The sequence below is a fragment of the Gymnoscopelus braueri genome (assembly GCF_963280865.1).
Source record: "Gymnoscopelus braueri genome assembly, chromosome: 14".
Taxonomy (NCBI): Eukaryota; Metazoa; Chordata; class Actinopteri; order Myctophiformes; family Myctophidae; genus Gymnoscopelus; species Gymnoscopelus braueri.
This window is the reverse complement of record NC_137619.1, coordinates 4,084,595-4,104,594: the sequence shown is the minus strand read 5'-3', so window position 1 is coordinate 4,104,594 and position 20,000 is coordinate 4,084,595. Positions and strand designations below refer to the sequence as shown.

The 20,000-nt window shown below is 41.8% G+C and overlaps 1 protein-coding gene across 1 annotated transcript in view; it reads right to left on the bottom strand.

Annotated features, from left to right (window-relative positions):
- eml4 (EMAP like 4) overlaps window positions 1–20,000 on the bottom strand; it is a 77,879-nt gene that overhangs the window by 21,708 nt on the left and 36,171 nt on the right. The window contains exons 8-14 of the mRNA XM_080449940.1: window positions 19,455–19,578; window positions 18,758–18,907; window positions 18,065–18,134; window positions 4,272–4,382; window positions 3,802–3,897; window positions 3,559–3,693; window positions 2,617–2,752 (exon numbers count right to left, since the gene is read on the bottom strand). Of these exons, the coding sequence (XP_080306066.1) occupies window positions 2,617–2,752; window positions 3,559–3,693; window positions 3,802–3,897; window positions 4,272–4,382; window positions 18,065–18,134; window positions 18,758–18,907; window positions 19,455–19,578 (822 nt within the window). The remainder of the gene's footprint in view (window positions 1–2,616; window positions 2,753–3,558; window positions 3,694–3,801; window positions 3,898–4,271; window positions 4,383–18,064; window positions 18,135–18,757; window positions 18,908–19,454; window positions 19,579–20,000) is intronic.

Below are 20,000 nucleotides of genomic sequence, written 5' to 3'. Positions count from 1 at the left end.
CAGAGGAAGAGGACAGAGCACAGCACCTTGACACAACCAGAGGAAGAGGACAGAGGACAGAGCACGGCACCTTGCAAAGGGCCTGGTCTTCAAGATACTCAAGGGACCAGTAACGCATGTACCTGCCTAACTACTTCAACTTTGATGATGTAGAGGGCCACTATATTTCCACACTCACTCCAGAGGGACACGATGCATATACTGTCGGGCAGACTCTCGTATTTTAACTTTTTTTTTCGTAAATTAATGCCATATTTTGCCATTCCATGTCACACAAAAGTAGCAAAAATAGCCGATCTACAAGCTCAAAACGCGTCGCGGTGCGACGCGTTTTGAGCTTGTAGATCTGCTATTTTTGCTATTTTTGAACTGGAATCCAGATTTTTTTTTTTTGCTATTGTTTTTATTGTAATCCTGAAAAGTAACATTTTTATTTAATTTCAAATGCATTTAGTTATAGTTTTGTACATTTTATGAACTTAAATACAAATACATTGGACATAAAAAGACAATAGAATTGTAATACTATCCATTAAAGCTACTAATATAGACTGAAGTAATTAAAGCGGGTCGTGTTTGCATGTTTGGAATGGTAAACAGCTGAAATCAATAATATATCAGTATCCTGATATTAACCTGTGGGCCGCATTAAGTGAACGGGCCACCAGTTGCCCATGTATGAACATGGGCACAACACCAGAGGGAGCTCCACTGATCCTATCCCCCCCTAGATTCGGCACAAACATGTGGATGAGCGGCCCCCGAACTTCTAGTAATACACATGGACCAAACTGGAACATGTATGTGTAGTGTACTTCTGCTGGCCACCACCAGATGGGGCACTTTGCAAACATTCCGCGTGGTTTTGATGCCAGCCGATTGGTGGAGCCTTCGTGTTCCCTGTGGATGGAGGCGTGGTCATCCTGGAAGAGACCACTCCCCCATCAGTTTTATCACAGGATAAAAGGTAATCACTCACAATACCTTGGTATTGACCGTGGCCATTCCTTCTAAAAAGGGGAACAGGTGCACCCAGACCATGTCTGTGACGCAGTGTGAGCCTGTAGACACCAAACTATATGGATATGGATGGATGGATGGTTGCTATGGATGAATCGAGTAACTATTGTGTTCAAGGTTATGTTTAGCCTCCACTTATGCCACGCCCACTGAAACCAACGTCATAATGCTATGTTATGAACAGACAAGGGTCAGTGTTGATTTTGACAGCAACTTTTGATGTAGTTTTAGTCATAGTCTTTTGAATAAAATTCTATTTAGTTTTTGTCATATTTTAGCGATCTGAAATGTTTTACTGTTAGTCTAGTTTTAGTCGACTAAATATCATAAGATTATAGTCGACTAAATCTACAGTTGATTTAGTCGACTATAATGTATGTTGGCGGTGCCTTGATGGCGTCATAATGGCTGATTTTACACTTGGTTGCATGCTGAAAATAGCAGATCTACAAGCTCACAACGCTTTGTGGGCTTTACATAGATTGTGCATTACATTCACCCATTCACACACACACATTCACACACACACATTCACACACACACATTCACACACACATTCACACACCCATTCACACACACATTCACACACACATTCATACACCGATGGAGGAGGAAACCATGCAAGGCACCAACCTGCTCATCGGGAGAAATTAGTGGTTCAGCGTCTTGCTCAAGGACACTTTGACACTAACTCTGGGGATCGAACTGGGAACCTCATGGTTCCCATCTGGCTGCTCTACCGGCCACTCTACCCCTGAGCCACTGCCGCATTATATAATGTTCATGAACAGACAAGGGGTCTATAGAAACACGTCATAATGCTTATGAACAGACATATAGAATAATAGACTATAGAAACACGTCATAATGCTTATGAACAGACATATAGAATAGACTATAGAAACACTAGCCAGTTGAGCAGCTTTCTGTGACAGTAGCTGTCCCGACATGAACCTTCTTTTCATAGACTCTTATAGATCTATTTCTCTTGTCATCTTGATCCACAGCCCAGGTCACCTGGGACCTGGCTCTAACCTCGTTCCCAGAGAAAAGCCCAGAAAGGAACTACAGTACAGCTAGACAGTGTCTACAGGGCGGGGCGTCGTCCATTGTGTGTAACTTTGCTTGGTTTCGTTGGCTGTCTTTTTTTTGGACCAATCACAACGGGACTCCCTCTTTCTTTGGTGTTTCGCCCAGGTGGGCGTGGTTAATATACGCCCTAAACCTAACCCTAACCTCACCGAAAATATGCCTTAATTAATAACACCATGTGGTTCCCAGACGTGTTTGGTCGTGACCCAAAAGAGAAATTGTCTTGTCTTCCCGAGATGCAAACTAGTGAAAAATATCCATTCTACAAGCTGTGTCGCTTGTAGATCTGCTATTTTCACTACTTAAAAAAAAAGAATATATTTTTATGAATAATTGTGGGAAAAAAAAAAGAAAAAAAATTGAAAATCTTTTGAAATATATATATTTTTAGCGTGCCTGTGTGTGTGTGTGTGTGTGTGTGTGTGTGTGTGCCTGTGTGTGTGTGTGTGTGTGCCTGTGTGTGTGTGTGTGTGTGTGTGTGTGTGTGTGTGTGTGCGCGTGTACCTTTGGGTCCTTTCCCTGAAGGAGGTTCTGCAGTACTCCTGGTCCAGACCAGCATGATGCCTCCAGAGTCTCCGGTCAGGATGTCTCCGTTGGGCAGGTACACCAGGCACTGGATGAACTTTGGCTTCTCATATTTCTGAAGAAAGAAATATTGAAGTTTATAAATGTGTTCTCTCCTGATTGGATAAAATCTGTTTCACACATTCTGTTATACGCTGTTATAGCAACCATTACTATCAGAACTTCTTAACTCTCTCAGTGCCACGCCCCGACATATCCCGAGTTTTTCCCGAGTACCCTCAGTGCCAGCACGAGAAATCCCGAGTTTTTACTTTTGACTGTGGTCGCGCTATTCTGTATATTTTTCATGATCACTTTCGCTTCCTGACTACATCAGACTCACCCGGAGCCGGATGTAAAAAAAAAAATTCATTTCCGGGTCACGTTGTTTTTCTCCGGTGATTTTCGGCCAGAATAGGGAAAGTCACGGTTTTTCACACGGTATAAAAAGCGAACGGAGAGGTCCACGTCTACTCTCTTTGGTCTGGGTGACGATCAGTCATCGTAGTCGTGTATCGCATCGTAATTTAGCCCGATCAACGATTATCAAAAATGTCAACATCCGGTTAGGACCGGATATGACGTCAGCCTGTTTGGGAGGGGGCGAGTGAGCCAGCGAGGTCATCAATGTGTCGATTTGTTGCTCTCTACTGGTAGAACTGTATTATGGGTTTAAAACCCCAATCAGATCATTTATTTGAATGAAAAATTACAAAATTAAAAAATAAAAAAAAACGCAAATTTCTGGCACTGGGGGAGTACTTTATGAAAATACTCTTGGCAGTGAAAGAGTTAACAACTCCCAAAAACATATCACATACACCACCTGTAAATGAACATGTTGTGTGTTAAATGGATAAAAAGAAGGTGATGTTTTTTTACCCCAAAGATGCCTTGTTTCCTGGCCAGGGAGGCTCCGCTCCACAGCCAGAAGAAGATGTGAGACTTGCCAGAGGTGACGATGGTGCTGTGGTCGGTGGGATGGAACTCTACGGCCAACACCACCTCGTTGGTGGTCTGCATGGGGGAGGGGACACACCTCGTTAACCTCCTTATCGTTAGCTAACGGCTACAGTGTTTAAAGTTGGGGGAAACAGTGGCGTAGAGGTCAAGAGGTCACCTCACCTTGATCTCAGAGATCTTGTTTTTTTTCTGCCAGTCCCAAACGGTCATCATGTGGTCGTTACAGTCGTCGATCACAGCCAGGTGCGTTCCAGAGTCCTGTATGCAGGGTTACAACACAGCACTCATTCTATGTCCAGTGTCCTGTATGCAGGGTTACAACACATCACTCGTTCTATGTCCAGAGTCCTGTATGCAGGGCCATTGCAACACATTTTGCTAGTTAGGGATGGCTCAGGGTAGAAGACAGGGTTAAAGCAATTACAAATGGGATTGGTATTTAAGATAGTCAAAGACACAGATCCCTCAACACCCTCATACTTGTCTAACCACTTCTCCAGAGTGAGCCACAACCCACAGCCACAACACTAGAGATGATCTGGTACCACCCACTTATAGAACAAACATGGGAACATTCTCATTTTACTACTCCACTACCAAAATGTCCAGTATTTTCCAGTATAAATACTCACAGCTTTAGAGAAAGCCAGGGAGCCCACGCCCCTCTCGAACGTCCCCAGTCCGATCACCTGCAGAGTGGACAGACTGACCGAGTCCCAGACTCGGACGTGAGGCTGCAGAGGCTGCAAAAAAAAACAGCAACGCAAATGTATTCAGTGGATGTGGTCGGTATATACTGTGATTATATCACTGCTAATGGTCGTGTTGTGCTAACACAATGCTAAGGACTAGGGGTGTGCCGATACACTAATTTCACCAAACGATACGATAAGATATTTGGCTCACAACTTCGATACGATTTCGATACGATACGCACTTTTTTATTATGAAAAATATATGTGGGAGAAAAAAAGCAAATGCAAACAAATAATTCTGTTTTTGCATTATTCAGACATGCGAACTTGTAGCTTTTCAGCTACAATAGCCGTTTTGAATCCAAATAGGGCAATAGTGTGACACCTGACCCGAAAAAAAACAAAACATGTTGTCACGCTTTTCACCCCGGGGCTGTTTTTGCATGCCTGATTATTATTATTGTAAAAAAAAAAAAAAAAAAATTCAAAACGATTTTTTTTCCTTCAAAACGATACATATCGTCACGAAAACGTATCGCGATATATCGCGGGACGATATATCGGCACACCCCTACTAAGGACCTTAAACGTCTATAGCCACAGTGTTATGGTCATATATTATAGTGCAGCGCTACTCAACACGCGGCACGCCGCGTCTTGGCGGCCCGATGGTCAAACCCCCCAAAAAAAAATATATACATTTTAAAAATATACATTTCCGTTCAAATGTATGGGTTGCTAAAACATTTTTCAAAAACAAACAGACAGACATACATACAGGTGCGTCAATTGTTACAGGTATAATGCATAGTTTTCTATGCATTTGGGGTTTTTGGGGGGGTTTGACCCCCACATTTTCCCGCCCAGGATAGGTGTCCCTTATTTCAATCTCTGGGAGTTGGCAACCCTAACCTTGCCATACCTTAGCTTTTGCTGAACTGATGCCACTGGACATACACACAAAATAAACTGGTACAGTGAAAAGAATATGATCAGGGGTGCACATAACTGGTGCGCAGGTGCGCATGCGCACCCAAAATAAATAATGAGCACCACATCAGACGACGCGAGGCGCTTTTGCGTACCAACAGCTGGGACCGGAATTTCCAAGCTTTTATTTTTTAGCAAAACTAAAAAATAAAAGCCTGGAGATTTACTTCCTGAAGCCACACTCACACACTCACGCTAAAGCACGTGTCGGCCCCATGTACAGCCATAGGCGCAGGGGGACGCATGCTGTGATTGTGTGAGCCTCGTGTAGTGATATGAACGCAAGGCCGTCCCCCAAAATTGGACTTATGCGGATACGTGCATTTTTGGATATTAAAGACAAATCAGGTTCTCTCCCCACAAGCTCACAGGGCCAGAGTAACTGCGGACGTCTGACCACCGTGTCACCTCAGCGACCCCTGGGACTCTGAGGCGAGGCCCTTGCAGGGCCATAAAGATAAGGATGAAGAAGGAATGCAGTTTGCCAGCCTGAGCTCCGATTACACACCAAGCCACTCTCTCTCTGTCTCCAGCTTCCCTCCACTCTGGAAGTGAAAGGGGGGAGCCCAAAGTTATTTATGACATGCAGGAAATGGACTCAGGAAAGAGAGAGATGGCATCACAGTGTCACACACACTAGCTGGCGGAGCAGACAATGAGCGACATAAATGTGAATAAAACTGTTTGTGTGTTATGTTCGGCGACTTTAAAATATATAATTATTGTCCTGTCTTATGACTACCACAATAATATGAACTTTGGTGTTTTTAAATGTGATGCTTCTCTTGGAAATTAGACTTCGAGGCTTACCTGCTGCCTATTTTAACATAAAGCTGTCATGATTAGTATCTAGACGATTCTAAATTCATTGTGATTCCAAATGTCCAGCCAGATGTGTTAATAGGAAGTCCCCAAGATAAGTTAGCAGAGAAGTTTTAGTTTTCATATTGTAGGAAGGAGGTGGCCACTCCAGCTACCTCCAACACGCCCCCCAATGGGCCAAGGAGGAGGAAGACCCCTCCCTCTCAATAGAAAAGAACTGGCTACCCCGTTCTCTCTCTCTTCTCCTGCACCAGCCCTCCAGCGCTCTTCCTGCTTCTGCTCTCTGCTACTCCTCAACCCAGATGATGACCTGATCCCAGAGGAACCGGGGGGTGGGAGAAGGTATGGGGCAACGACCCATCGTACTGTCTCTCCCACCAAGACCCTGGTAGAGTTTCCCCCCCAGGGACGCTCTCCTCTGCAACTCCGGCACTCTGGGAGGTCTCGACTCCCAGAGACTAAAGATTTTGACCTCTCACTGGACTCTGGAAAAAGACTGTCACCAAAGGGCTATCAACCAGGTCGTATGAGTCTAAAACATGAAATTATGGCAACTATCTGACGATATGCTGTATGGATGTGTAGACTTCTTCCTTCCTAGAGGGCTCCATGAAACGTCATTTTCCAGGCAGCGTGGTAGTTAATTTCTGTTCAATTCTTTCCCCACATGATATCCTCGGTTCCACTTTATCTACTAACATTTAAGCCCTCATTTGAGTGGGGGAACTAATACGTTCTTTTTGGTTCTAAATTATCTAACTGGCTCCCTAGTAGTTAGCATATATTGATGGAGAGCATGGCATTACATGCCGGCCTCCCTCAAAATATGGCCTACGATGGAAACCTACCTAGGTCTAAGTCATGACCTTTGAGGACAGCACCAGCCTGTCATTAAACGTTGAATGAAAGATCACCTAGTTATGACGTACAACGAAATACAGTGGCATTTCCGATCATTTTTGTGCATTTATTTTCATTAATAAATTTCTGAGACTATTTTTATTAAGAAGGCGTGTGTCATTCATTTTTTTCTCTGTTTACAGTAATACTATTGGGATATTTATTGCAAGTCTGACAAGAACTCACGTTACTGTTACAGTGACGTAAGTTTCAGTATATATCAATATATATATTGTAATAATTCATAAATTATATTTATATGATTTATGAAATATTACGTCCTGTACCATGCTGAAGTTATGATCTCGGCGTGTGAATACTACAGGTGGTGCCCCGCGTTCGGCAGACTCTTATCCCAATACTGTACGTACTGTAAACACCGAGATATCAAAAATCATATTTTTGAAAAAAAAGAAAAAAAAAAAAAAAAATTCTGGTAAAAATAAGAATAATAATAGGCCAATTATTGTTGTTGTTTTCTTCTTTTTTTTTTCTCGTAATCAATTTTAGTGAATTAAGTTGATCATAACTGTGGATATCTGTGCTGAAGCAAGTCTGTCTGCTGTCCCCAGTGGACGGACGACAGCTGAGTTGAATAGACAGTAGCACTTTTGTTGCCCATAAGTGTGTGAGTAAAGAGCAGAAGTAAGAGCCTCAAGATTTTTAAGAACTGTTTTTAAGCAGTTCTTGGAAATATTGAGTTTAAAAAAAAGCATAAAAGGGGTTGCTGCTGATAACCGCTGAATGCAAGTTGATCCGCCCTTTTAAAACTGTTTCAAAAGCGTTCGGCAGAACGAAGGAGACACAGTAAAAAGAGTTTTTGTCTTCCCCCCGGGAAACAAATTAAGAAATGTTTTAAGGTGAGTCCGGCACTCAAAAGGTTGAAAAATATTCTTTTTAAACTAGCTACTTAGAAAGAGCCTTTCCCTTTTAAATCCTGACTAATTTACAATGGCCTTTTTATGAATAAAAAGAGAAAGATAGTTATCAGATAACAAAAATCTAAGCAAAACCAAGTGTAAATTACGTCTAAACTGGACTGAGATTTATAACTTTAGTAAAGCTGTTATGGTCTCTAGGAAACCTTTTAGATAGTTTTAACTGTCTTAAAAGGAGGGGATTACTGAAAGGATAGCAACTGTGACGCTTCCTCCTCGCAGAATCCCATTAAAAGCTTACAGACCGTGTTTGAAAAAAATAACAGGTTGAAACTTTTGATTTGGAATGGTTTTATTTTATTCCTATCCTCAGATTCCCAATTTCAAACCCCAGTGGCACAGAGCGGAATGGAAATTCTGTTCTGACCACTGAACCAGGAAACTAAGTTTATGGGTCTTTGTTTCCCTGAGTAACTTGATTACTGGAGGTGGGGGTGTATCCTCTCTCTCTGAGAAAAAGGACAGTAGCCTGGTTCTGATTAAACCAGACAGCTGAAAACCATAGGGCTCTGTGAGACTAGAGAGAGGAGGTGAGACGTTAGAAATGTTTTGGCTTGTCTATGTCTTGCAGAGCGTGTCTCAGATTTCATCTTGACCGGCTGACAAGAGCCTACAGGGTGAAATCTCAGACACTGTCACATGGCTCCAATAAAACACCTATTCATTCATAAAAGTTCAAGACAAAGAGTAAACAGCCCTCTTGAATTTTATGGACTAATAGGTAAGCCCCCTGTGACGTAAGCACGTTGGACGGTGAGGGAGGTCCCCTCTTTTAACCTAAGGGAATTAAAAGGCTCCCTCCGTCATGAGATATTTTCCAGCAAAGTGCATTTGGGTAGCATTAGGCTACTATTTTTGGAGGTAGTGGGTGTTTGTTGTCACACTCCAAATGTCTTGCTCTGGTGTTTTTCTAACTGAATCCAACATGGATTGGGGGGGAAGTTTTACAACCTTCATGTGAGGGCCCTGCCACTCAGCTTTGTAGCTTCCAACCCAAATGTTTATCCAGGCGTGGACAGAATGGCAAGAAATCACCCCTCCTCCTCCTCCCTGCTTGGGCTCAACATAAACATGTCTGTTGAATATTGTGATACTTGTTTGTAGAGTACTAGGACTGAGAGGTGTACCGATCAATTTAAATGTTGTTGACTTACTCCTAAAATTAAGACAAGCATAGGAACTTTTATTGAATAAATTCTATTCAAGTTCCCAATTTATCTCAATTAATCTCCGCCGCAAACTTTGATTTATACTAGCCTACAGTGGCTACCTGGCTTTCAAATGAGCCAAAATTCTGAAATGAACGACATGCAAAGACTTGGTGTGATTGTTTGATTATTCCAAATTTTACCTATGAGTTCACTTAATTTGATTTTGAATTCATGATTCTTATTCTGTCGATCCAAAGCCATGATTTGTTGATTGTTAAGAGAACAACTACATACGATGGTTTAATTATGACAAAACTCTGACTGAATCGAATTGGATTTTAACGTGAAGTCATCATTTTATGGTGATAATTAATTTTTTTTGAAGATTTTAAACAATTACATGCTAAATTGCTGTTAACATTTTTAACTTTTCGAATAAGGATTCAAATTTTAATGTACTTTAAGTCCTCAAATTTTTATCCTGATGATTTCAAAGTTATGTTCGTCTATTTAGGAAACAATCTTAGGCTATTAAATGATGAGAGTCTGTTACCAGACGATTAAAACTAAAGGTTACGTGTGTGGCCCCAGTGTTCTTGTCTTCAGCGTAATGTACTTGCATATGGGATAACATATGTAAGGGTATTACGAAGAGGAGACAGGATGACTAGAGGGTACATATGTAAGCCCAGTTTTCTTATCTTCAAAGTGGTATACTGGCATATGTTATCCCATATGTAGGTATATTACGAAGAAGAGACAGAATAACTATAAGTACCGGATGTAACCCGGTTTGAGAAATTACAGCACCTATTATTTTACCTCCAGTGCCATGCTGTGAGGCCTTGCAAGTTCAAAAGGGACTTTAAAGAAAGGAATGTAGGTGACCACTGCTAATTTCACCATGATTTGATGGGAGCCTAAGTATAATTGGTTTAATGTTTCCGCCTCAATTCAAATTAAGGACAAAACAATGGTATAGGTCAAAGTTTGGCAAAATCCTGATCAAAATAGTGCTTGTTTTGAGTAAGCTCGAACATTTTGCCTTTTTCCCTAAGAAACCCAGTTTCTTTTATACTACCATTCGGAACTAGGCCCATAGTCCTAAGTGTGTATGAGAGTAGTTCCATGCTATTTGTTCCGGTTAATCCGGGCTTCTGAATTCTCTGGGAAGATTGGACTGAAATTACATTTCACTTCAATCCTGTTTACTCCCAGTTAAATGAGAAAACAATGTCACTGCACACTGCTACTGCATACTTAAATTAACTAAAAGTATTTGATTGTATGCCACTCGTACGCAATTTTTGCAACCTAGTCATACTCACCAAGCTCTCAAGTGTTAAAAATCCAATAACAGTATCACGATCATTCAATATAATTCCGTATACGCTAGAGTATCCTCTCAGTGATACAGTGTTTACGTTGCCGGCCCATGCAGTATATATTGAGGCACCAATTTTGTTTGTTGTGACCACTCCGAAAAAAAAAAAAGAAGGGAGAGTGCCCAAACAAAGACATTTGTCCAGCACGAGGTGATTAATGCACTGAGAAAAGACTAGGTGGGCTGTATTGAGTTGAGTTGAGAGCCATGACTCCACCGTTTCAAAAAGGTGTAGAGATCAGGTTGCTTCAACCGACCTGTACAACTGGAGCTATAAGAAGTCCCCTCCTGTCACAAGAGAAATAGAGTCATGCCCTATACTCTGTAACAGCCAGAACAGTTGGTATGGCAATTTTTATAAGCAGCCATAGTTCAAGGGACGTAGTTTACCTGTGTTTGTGTATCAGTCAAGAATGATACTCTGTGAGTAACTAAAGAGTAGCTGCAAGGTTGCATGCTCTTAAGTGAAACAAATGTCTTCAAAGCGCCTACAGACCCTGGCCCCAACGCTACAGGTGTCTCCTCTGTGCTTTCCTATGGGGGGGACGAGCAGTTTTGATCTGCTAGTTTCCCCCGGACAGATGATGGTGATACAGTTGTGGGAGCTATATATATAGACATGGGTTTTGTCTCCGCCAAAAATCACAACAAAATTTACAAATTACATAACGGTGACCTACTATACTTTGTGAGTGTATGAGGTCTCATATGGTTAGCGCTAACCGTATCTTAGCACCTCCCTACACCGCAGTATAGTCAGATTCCCCACAATCAAGGTCGCGTCACGGTTTGATAGACAGACCGCATGGAAAACCAATGCGCGTCCTACCCTAGCCAAATGCTGTCCTCTTCAAACTGACCCGTAATCTAACTTTGAGTGCAAAATTGCTGTCCGGAAGGAAAGCCGTGTTTTCAACACAAACCCAGCAGGCATGTACAGCCTGGCGACTGCGGTCTGGTCCTTCCGTGACATTTCAGTTAGCGCCATTTTGAATTACGTCAACACGCCCCTCCCGTTTATAACGTCACAGCACGTGCAACGGCTTTGTGGAGCTAAGAACTCCTTCCCCCACTACAGTTGAGCTCCAGTGAGACATTCACTTGAGATAAAGATCTGTGGTGGTGACGTGACGTTGTGTGAAGACAGACTGGGATCCAGTGTTGTTTTTAGAGGTTTAGCTATAAATGGTGCGTTCGAATCGGCGAGAGTTTGACTGTGAGTTTCACAAACAAAACCGGGGTGACAAAAGTTTCATCTGGGTCATTTCATTGACAACTCACAGACAGAGCCTGGTGGATCCAAACCCAACGGACCATAGTAATTTTCTGAGTTAAAATTTGAGCTCGTTTTAAAGTAAAGGGTTAATAAGTTAACTGCTTGATTCGGAAAGCTAATCTTAGTTCGAATTTGGAAACAGATTATATATTTTTTTTTTACTTTTTGAAACAACACAATAAATCTTGACAGTTGCAAAGTATTTTCGGTTATAATACCGTCAGTTTTTCAACGTTTTGGTCGCCAAAGATACTTTGCAGATTGTTCACGTTTATTCTGAAGTTTTTATAATTGGTTAAAATTATTTAAAGTTTAATAAAAAAAATAAAAAAAATTGAATTTTTATTAATTTTTTTTTGGGATTAATTTTTGGAGATTGAATTTAGTTAAGGTTTATAAAAAAAAAATTTGGAATTGGAATTAATTTTTCAAACTAGATTTTTTTTTTTTTCGCATAAATTTCACTTCTCTCTGATTAGTTTTTCCAAATTTAAAAATTTTGTTTTCTCTTTTGAATCTCGGTTATTTTGGGGAAAACCCAAAGGAACCTTCAAAGACTTTTCTCTCAATCAAAGATACTTTACTATTCGAACCAAATAAACGTTTATTTAAAAAAAATAAATAAACTAAACTAAGGAACCTGGGACTAATAATCCCTCTTAAAATTTTAGGTCTCGAACAAAGCTAAACACCTCAAAATAATTATCAGGGAAACCTTGTCTCATCTTCACACGGCCTACTAAGTACAATTCCACTAGTACTTCACCAGTTTTTGCTGCATGTACCACTCCTTCTAGTTTTGTGTCCTACCCTAGCCAAATGCTGTAGGGGGGACCCTTAATTTTGTGTGCATTACAAGCAACCTGTGCGAAACAATTTTTGTCTATTTCAAAAGGTCATGTCATGAGACGTATGGGCCATGTTTCTGTGTGAGGCGCGCAATGCACCCTCCCAGAAACCAGTCCTGCCCATGACGCATGACTAGTAGTCATAGCAACAGACATGAGGTTGACGCTTGTACTATATTTCCACACAGGAGTGACGTAAGCCTACCGCCCCATGATGGCTATCTAACCAGGACACACCTCTGGGTCATTTAATGATAGGCGTATTCTTTAAACTCATGTAAACCACTGCGGCTGAACTAACCATGATCATCGGGGTCGTTTAAACAATTCCTATTACCTTTTGGTTTATGCAAGTCTATAGGTCCCCGGACGGAACTTATAAGTGTTGGAGTTGTGTGATATATTTTTGGGCACTGCCTAAAAATCAATAACTTATGTGGTCTGCTATATCTTGTAATTGTAGGGCGGGCATATGGTTTGCACGCGTGGTATGAGAAAGCACACTTCAAACGTGTATGAAACCGCCCCATACAAACCAATATAGTAGTCACCCAAAACCCATAGGTGTTAATAGTTAACTGCTTGATTCAACTTCAGGCCCATGCGGTGTTGAAAAGTTTTTCTTTCTCCTTTAAAAACGACACATTAAGTTTGACGGTTGTAAGAAACTCTCGGCTATGTAGTTTTATAATGGATTGAATTTATTTTCATAATCAATTGTAACTAAAAACGTACCATAATCTACTATTTACACTGTTACAAACTGTTTTTCCTAGGACTAGGCGCTGTCAATGATACTGACGACCTATGCTAAGGGTACCAGGTGTAATCAAAGTGTTACTATGTCCAATTAAAATTGGACCCATGCATTAGTGCTACTATAATTTCTTTTGTGGCTCCTGTCAATAAAGCTCTTCTCCTTATGGGTCAAAAGCTTAATGAATGGTTGCAGCTCGAATAGATTAAGCACATTTGACATTTTCCACGTGGCTCCTGAAGCCCGTGCCATTTGCTTTTACTAAATACACTTGGGGCCCTCAATGGGCCCACCATGTCTACACAGACACCCTGACCGCTGGAACTCGATTTCCCGCCCATATAGTCTACCTCGTGGCTCGCTATGCTAAGCCACTTCACAGACCCCAACCCTTATGTGATACAAAACTTGGCAATTTCAGGTGTGACACTATAATGCGGCGCTGATCAATCACTGCGACAAGCCTTGCTGACTACTCAACTCCTCATAAGGGGGGTCAGTCATAAACAATGATATCACCCTAAGATTGCCAACTGTTGACCAAGTCTGTTGACACAATTCAGGGACAGCAGTGCTGAATGCTGGCACCAGGTGCTCATGTCAGCCTATCTAATGATAGCTTGAGGTAACCCCAGGGTGACCCCAAGAACACGTGTAAGTTATGGTCTAACTAAACCTAGTTGACAATGGACCAAGGCTCAAAAGCCATGACAGCATGGTGCCCAAATAGACATATTTACTTTAGGTAACTAAGTAGAGGTCACCATGTTTGTAGTTCTTTACTGTGGTAGGGTTGCAGTTAACACACTGAAACAAAATCTCCGACCTCTCCCTAAACAAGTGAAAATGTGCTATATAAGTCACAGCTACTAAAGGTTGCTGAACACTAATCGGATCGGAAACTAACAACATCATTTAGACATTCAGAGAAGACCATCCTTGCATGACAAGTCAAGTGTTAGGACTCATTTGATGAGTTCAATAATACTTTCAAGGTTTCTTTTGTTTTGTTTTATTTTGTTGCTTGTCTGTTTTTCTACATAGATCCAAGACAAATACCAATAGGGTATTAAAAACCAAAAACTCTCTCCCACACAATATTAGGAATGGGATAAGAGCCGTTTTGTTTGTGTTTTTTTTTTAATTTGTTTTCCTTCAGGAAAAAACTCATAAGTAGGCTCACTTTCACAAAGAGCCACTCTGACTGCATGCTACCCCTTGTGTGTGTCCCCTATTATCATGGCCCTTAAACCAGCTGCTCACCACTCAAAGCAGCCTGTACTCTGAATAGAGGAAGTAAAAAGGTATACCAGAAATGGGTATAGAGACCCCTATACTATGGTCTAAGCACCCTATTTTCTTTTCACCTCTGCGCTTTTCAACCTTGGTGTGTATGTCGCGAATGTGTGACTTTAGTAGTGTTGCCATAATGACATGTTAAGATGATTACCGATCACAGAGGCCGGAAAGTCTCTGGGCCGTGTCCAATTTTTGGGTTTTTGCCCTGCTGTTCTTCTTTTTCTTCATAGACTGATGAACCCTTGATGACATCAAGGATCCAGCAACCATGAACAGGGGGGTCTGTAGTGATATGAACGCAAGGCCGTCCCCCAAAATTGGACTTATGCGGATACGTGCATTTTTGGATATTAAAGACAAATCAGGTTCTCTCCCCACAAGCTCACAGGGCCAGAGTAACTGCGGACGTCTGACCACCGTGTCACCTCAGCGACCCCTGGGACTCTGAGGCGAGGCCCTTGCAGGGCCATAAAGATAAGGATGAAGAAGGAATGCAGTTTGCCAGCCTGAGCTCCGATTACACACCAAGCCACTCTCTCTCTGTCTCCAGCTTCCCTCCACTCTGGAAGTGAAAGGGGGGAGCCCAAAGTTATTTATGACATGCAGGAAATGGACTCAGGAAAGAGAGAGATGGCATCACAGTGTCACACACACTAGCTGGCGGAGCAGACAATGAGCGACATAAATGTGAATAAAACTGTTTGTGTGTTATGTTCGGCGACTTTAAAATATATAATTATTGTCCTGTCTTATGACTACCACAATAATATGAACTTTGGTGTTTTTAAATGTGATGCTTCTCTTGGAAATTAGACTTCGAGGCTTACCTGCTGCCTATTTTAACATAAAGCTGTCATGATTAGTATCTAGACGATTCTAAATTCATTGTGATTCCAAATGTCCAGCCAGATGTGTTAATAGGAAGTCCCCAAGATAAGTTAGCAGAGAAGTTTTAGTTTTCATATTGTAGGAAGGAGGTGGCCACTCCAGCTACCTCCAACACGCCCCCCAATGGGCCAAGGAGGAGGAAGACCCCTCCCTCTCAATAGAAAAGAACTGGCTACCCCGTTCTCTCTCTCTTCTCCTGCACCAGCCCTCCAGCGCTCTTCCTGCTTCTGCTCTCTGCTACTCCTCAACCCAGATGATGACCTGATCCCAGAGGAACCGGGGGGTGGGAGAAGGTATGGGGCAACGACCCATCGTACTGTCTCTCCCACCAAGACCCTGGTAGAGTTTCCCCCCCAGGGACGCTCTCCTCTGCAACTCCGGCACTCTGGGAGGTCTCGACTCCCAGAGACTAAAGATTTTGACCTCTCACTGGACTCTGGAAAAAGACTGTCACCAAAGGGCTATCAACCAGGTCGTATGAGTCTAAAACATGAAATTATGGCAACTATCTGACGATATGCTGTATGGATGTGTAGACTTCTTCCTTCCTAGAGGGCTCCATGAAACGTCATTTTCCAGGCAGCGTGGTAGTTAATTTCTGTTCAATTCTTTCCCCACATGATATCCTCGGTTCCACTTTATCTACTAACATTTAAGCCCTCATTTGAGTGGGGGAACTAATACGTTCTTTTTGGTTCTAAATTATCTAACTGGCTCCCTAGTAGTTAGCATATATTGATGGAGAGCATGGCATTACATGCCGGCCTCCCTCAAAATATGGCCTACGATGGAAACCTACCTAGGTCTAAGTCATGACCTTTGAGGACAGCACCAGCCTGTCATTAAACGTTGAATGAAAGATCACCTAGTTATGACGTACAACGAAATACAGTGGCATTTCCGATCATTTTTGTGCATTTATTTTCATTAATAAATTTCTGAGACTATTTTTATTAAGAAGGCGTGTGTCATTCATTTTTTTCTCTGTTTACAGTAATACTATTGGGATATTTATTGCAAGTCTGACAAGAACTCACGTTACTGTTACAGTGACGTAAGTTTCAGTATATATCAATATATATATTGTAATAATTCATAAATTATATTTATATGATTTATGAAATATTACGTCCTGTACCATGCTGAAGTTATGATCTCGGCGTGTGAATACTACACTCGCATCCTGACACACAGACAGGCTGCGACTCGCAGCCCGCTGCACGCAGCGGCTGTTAGAGGCACTCGTCAGTCACCGATGATGAACGTACCGTAATGGTGCAAAAATATGCCGTGAACGTCCCAAATTTGGCGGATAAAAGCAGCGCAGCACAGGGCACCAACCTTGGGGGGTTCACCAAACAGCGTGAGTGAAAAAAAAAACGGCGAAAAACCCCCGTTGACAAAACTGTCCCGGTGGGCACCGTGCTGAAACCCCCCCCCCCCCCCCCCCGTTGACAAAACGGAAAGTTATGTGCACCCCTGAATATGATGTCAAAATGTACATTTTATTGTGTGTTACAAAATCGAAAAATCCAAAATAGGACCGTAATTTTTATGGCGGCCCCTTGGACTTTTGGTATTTTGCTGAGTGGCCCCTTAGCCATCTTAAGTTGAGTAGCCCTGTTATAGTGTATCACAGCCATAAGTGTAATATTGCTTTCATAACATGGTTGCAAGTGATTACCAACAAGATTTGCCCCCAATTCTTTTTTTTTTAAAGATATTTTTTGGGGCTTTCATGCCTTTATTTTTTTACCCTAGGCTGACAGGAAATGGGGGGAGAGATGGAGGGGTGACCCACAGCAAAGGTCGCCGGGATCGGGAGTCGAACCCATGCTGTAAAGCTGGATTACCGGCGTATGTGGTATGCGCGGCGACCGCTAGGCCAGCGGGCGCCCTTTGCCCCTCAATTTTAACCAAAGATAATACTGTATGTTGCTAACAAAACCTAGCGTAGCGGTGGGTTGTTGTGTAATGGAGAACTCCAATGCGTTCCAAAGGGGAGTTCCAATTCCACTATGTTACGTATGGTACTGCATATCAATGCAACCTAATGGGGGGCGTGGTTGGTAAGCGGAGATCTACGATTGCCCGGCTAGACAAGACTAGAGCCTGACCGATATATCAAAACAGATATACAAGCTCAAATGTCACGATGTGTGTCTATGTAGAGGTTGTTACATAGAATTGTGTGTCTATGTAGAGGTTGTTACACTGAACTGTGTGTCTATGTAAAGGGTGTTACACGGAATTGTGTGTCTATGTAGATGTTGTTACATAGAATTGTGTGTCTATGTAGAGGTTGTTACACCGAACTGTGTGTCTATGTAGAGGTTGTTACACTGAACTGTGGGTCTATGTAAAGGGTGTTACACGGAATTGTGTGTCTATGTAGATGTTGTTACATAGAATTGTGTGTCTATGTAGATGTTGGTGTCACATCAGTATTAGCAGTTGTAAATGCCACATGGATGTACCCGTCCATCTTTGTCGACTCCAGCGATCTGTCCAGTGGCGATGCGGATCTTATCCGGATGGATGGCGAGGCTGTGCGGGGGTGAAATAAACATCAGTCAGACAGATAAGATAATATACAAGTATAATAAATAGAGTAACCATACAACAGATTGTATTGCATCTATTAAATTGCAGATTGAGAAGACAATTAGGGTTCTATGGGTCAATTTATAATTTAAGCAATAGAGCATCGCAGTTCCCGCCCACTTCCTGGTTTTTCCTGGTGCCGGAAGGAAAAACTCAATGCATTTTTCCCATTGACATTTCCAAAAATATTTATATCAATTAATTTAAGCCTAGAATCAAGCCATCCAGGGTCCTGGTGAATCATGACCATAAAACGTTTTTTTTCTGTGATTTTTTTTTATTTTATATTTAATTATATGATATACTATATTTATTAAATACCCTTTGTTTTGCCGTTTAAAAAAAAAAAAAAAAAATCACAGATTCAAACGTTTTATGGTCATGATTCACCAGGACCCTGGATGGCTTGATTCTAGGCTTAAATTAATTGATATAAATATTTTTGGAAATGTCAATGGGAAAAATGCATTGAGTTTTTTGCGGTGGAACCCGGAAGGGGCGGGAACTGCGATGCTCTATAGAACATAGTTCAGACAGACAGACAGACAGACAGTAACAGGTCTCACCATTTGACACAGTCCGTGTGTCCCAGGTAATGTCTCTGCGTTCTCTCTTCATAGTTGAACAGGACCACCACAGACGCTATGAAGTAAACGATCTCCCCCGTGGGAAGCAGGAAGACGTTGGCTCGACAGTCCCTTCCACGGTAGCCATACCTGCACCCAGGATAAGGATGGACAACATGACAGACAGACAGACAGACAGACAGACAGGCAGGCAGGCAGGCAGACAGACAGACAGACAGACAGACAGACAGACAGACAGACAGGACAGAAATGTTGGCGTCTCCCACAGGACCCCAACAAAGAACTGACGGAATCTGTTAAGCCCTGTTATACTATAAGTACAATTAGATTATTATTAAGTTGCTACATTACGGGCTACATTGTTACAATGATACTTGTAGATCGGGGGTTTTTTTCTTCTAGTTTTTAGTCTAGTTTTAGTTTAAGTCTACTTTGTATTTTTAATAAAATTGTCAATATCTTCAGTCATAGTTTTAATCATCATAGCTTAGTTTTTATTTAGTTTTTGTTTAGTTTTCATCAGTGAAAAAAAGGTAGTTGACGAAAAAAAATGCGTCATACTTTTAGTGGACAAAATGAACAGTGAGCGTGACAGGCCTGTCTATGTGTGTAAATACTCTATGTGTGTAAATACTGTATGTGTGTCTGTGTGTGTTCACTGTGACGTTAAGGATACACCCATTCCAGTTTGAGTCTCTCTGGAGGGAGGTCTGTCCTGATGTCTTCATAGTTCTCTACGTCTGACGGGATGAACATGGTGATAGGACGACCTCTCATGAACATCTTGATGTGGTTCCCCTCTGAAAGACACACACACACACACACACACACACACACACACACACACACACACACACACACACACACACACACACACACACACACACACACACACACACACACACACACACACACGATTAGCAACGTCAGGCACCCTACCAGAAGAGCTAAGGTTAGAAACCTCGGTGCCTTTGTTTTAAATCCATTCTGAATGTTTTTTTGAATAGGCAAAGAAATCCTAAAGTGACTTAGAAGCGTTCCCGGTCTTAATGGGTTAAGACAACTTCTCATTTCTCTGATTAGTTGTTTGATGGAAGTAAGGGATCGTGAACAGTAAGTTCCATCAGAGGATTCAATCAGATCTAGTCATTATTGAGAAATAAACTAAGGTTGACCGGAATCCCTCAGGGCTCTGTACTAGAGACTTTTTCTGTTTTCGCTC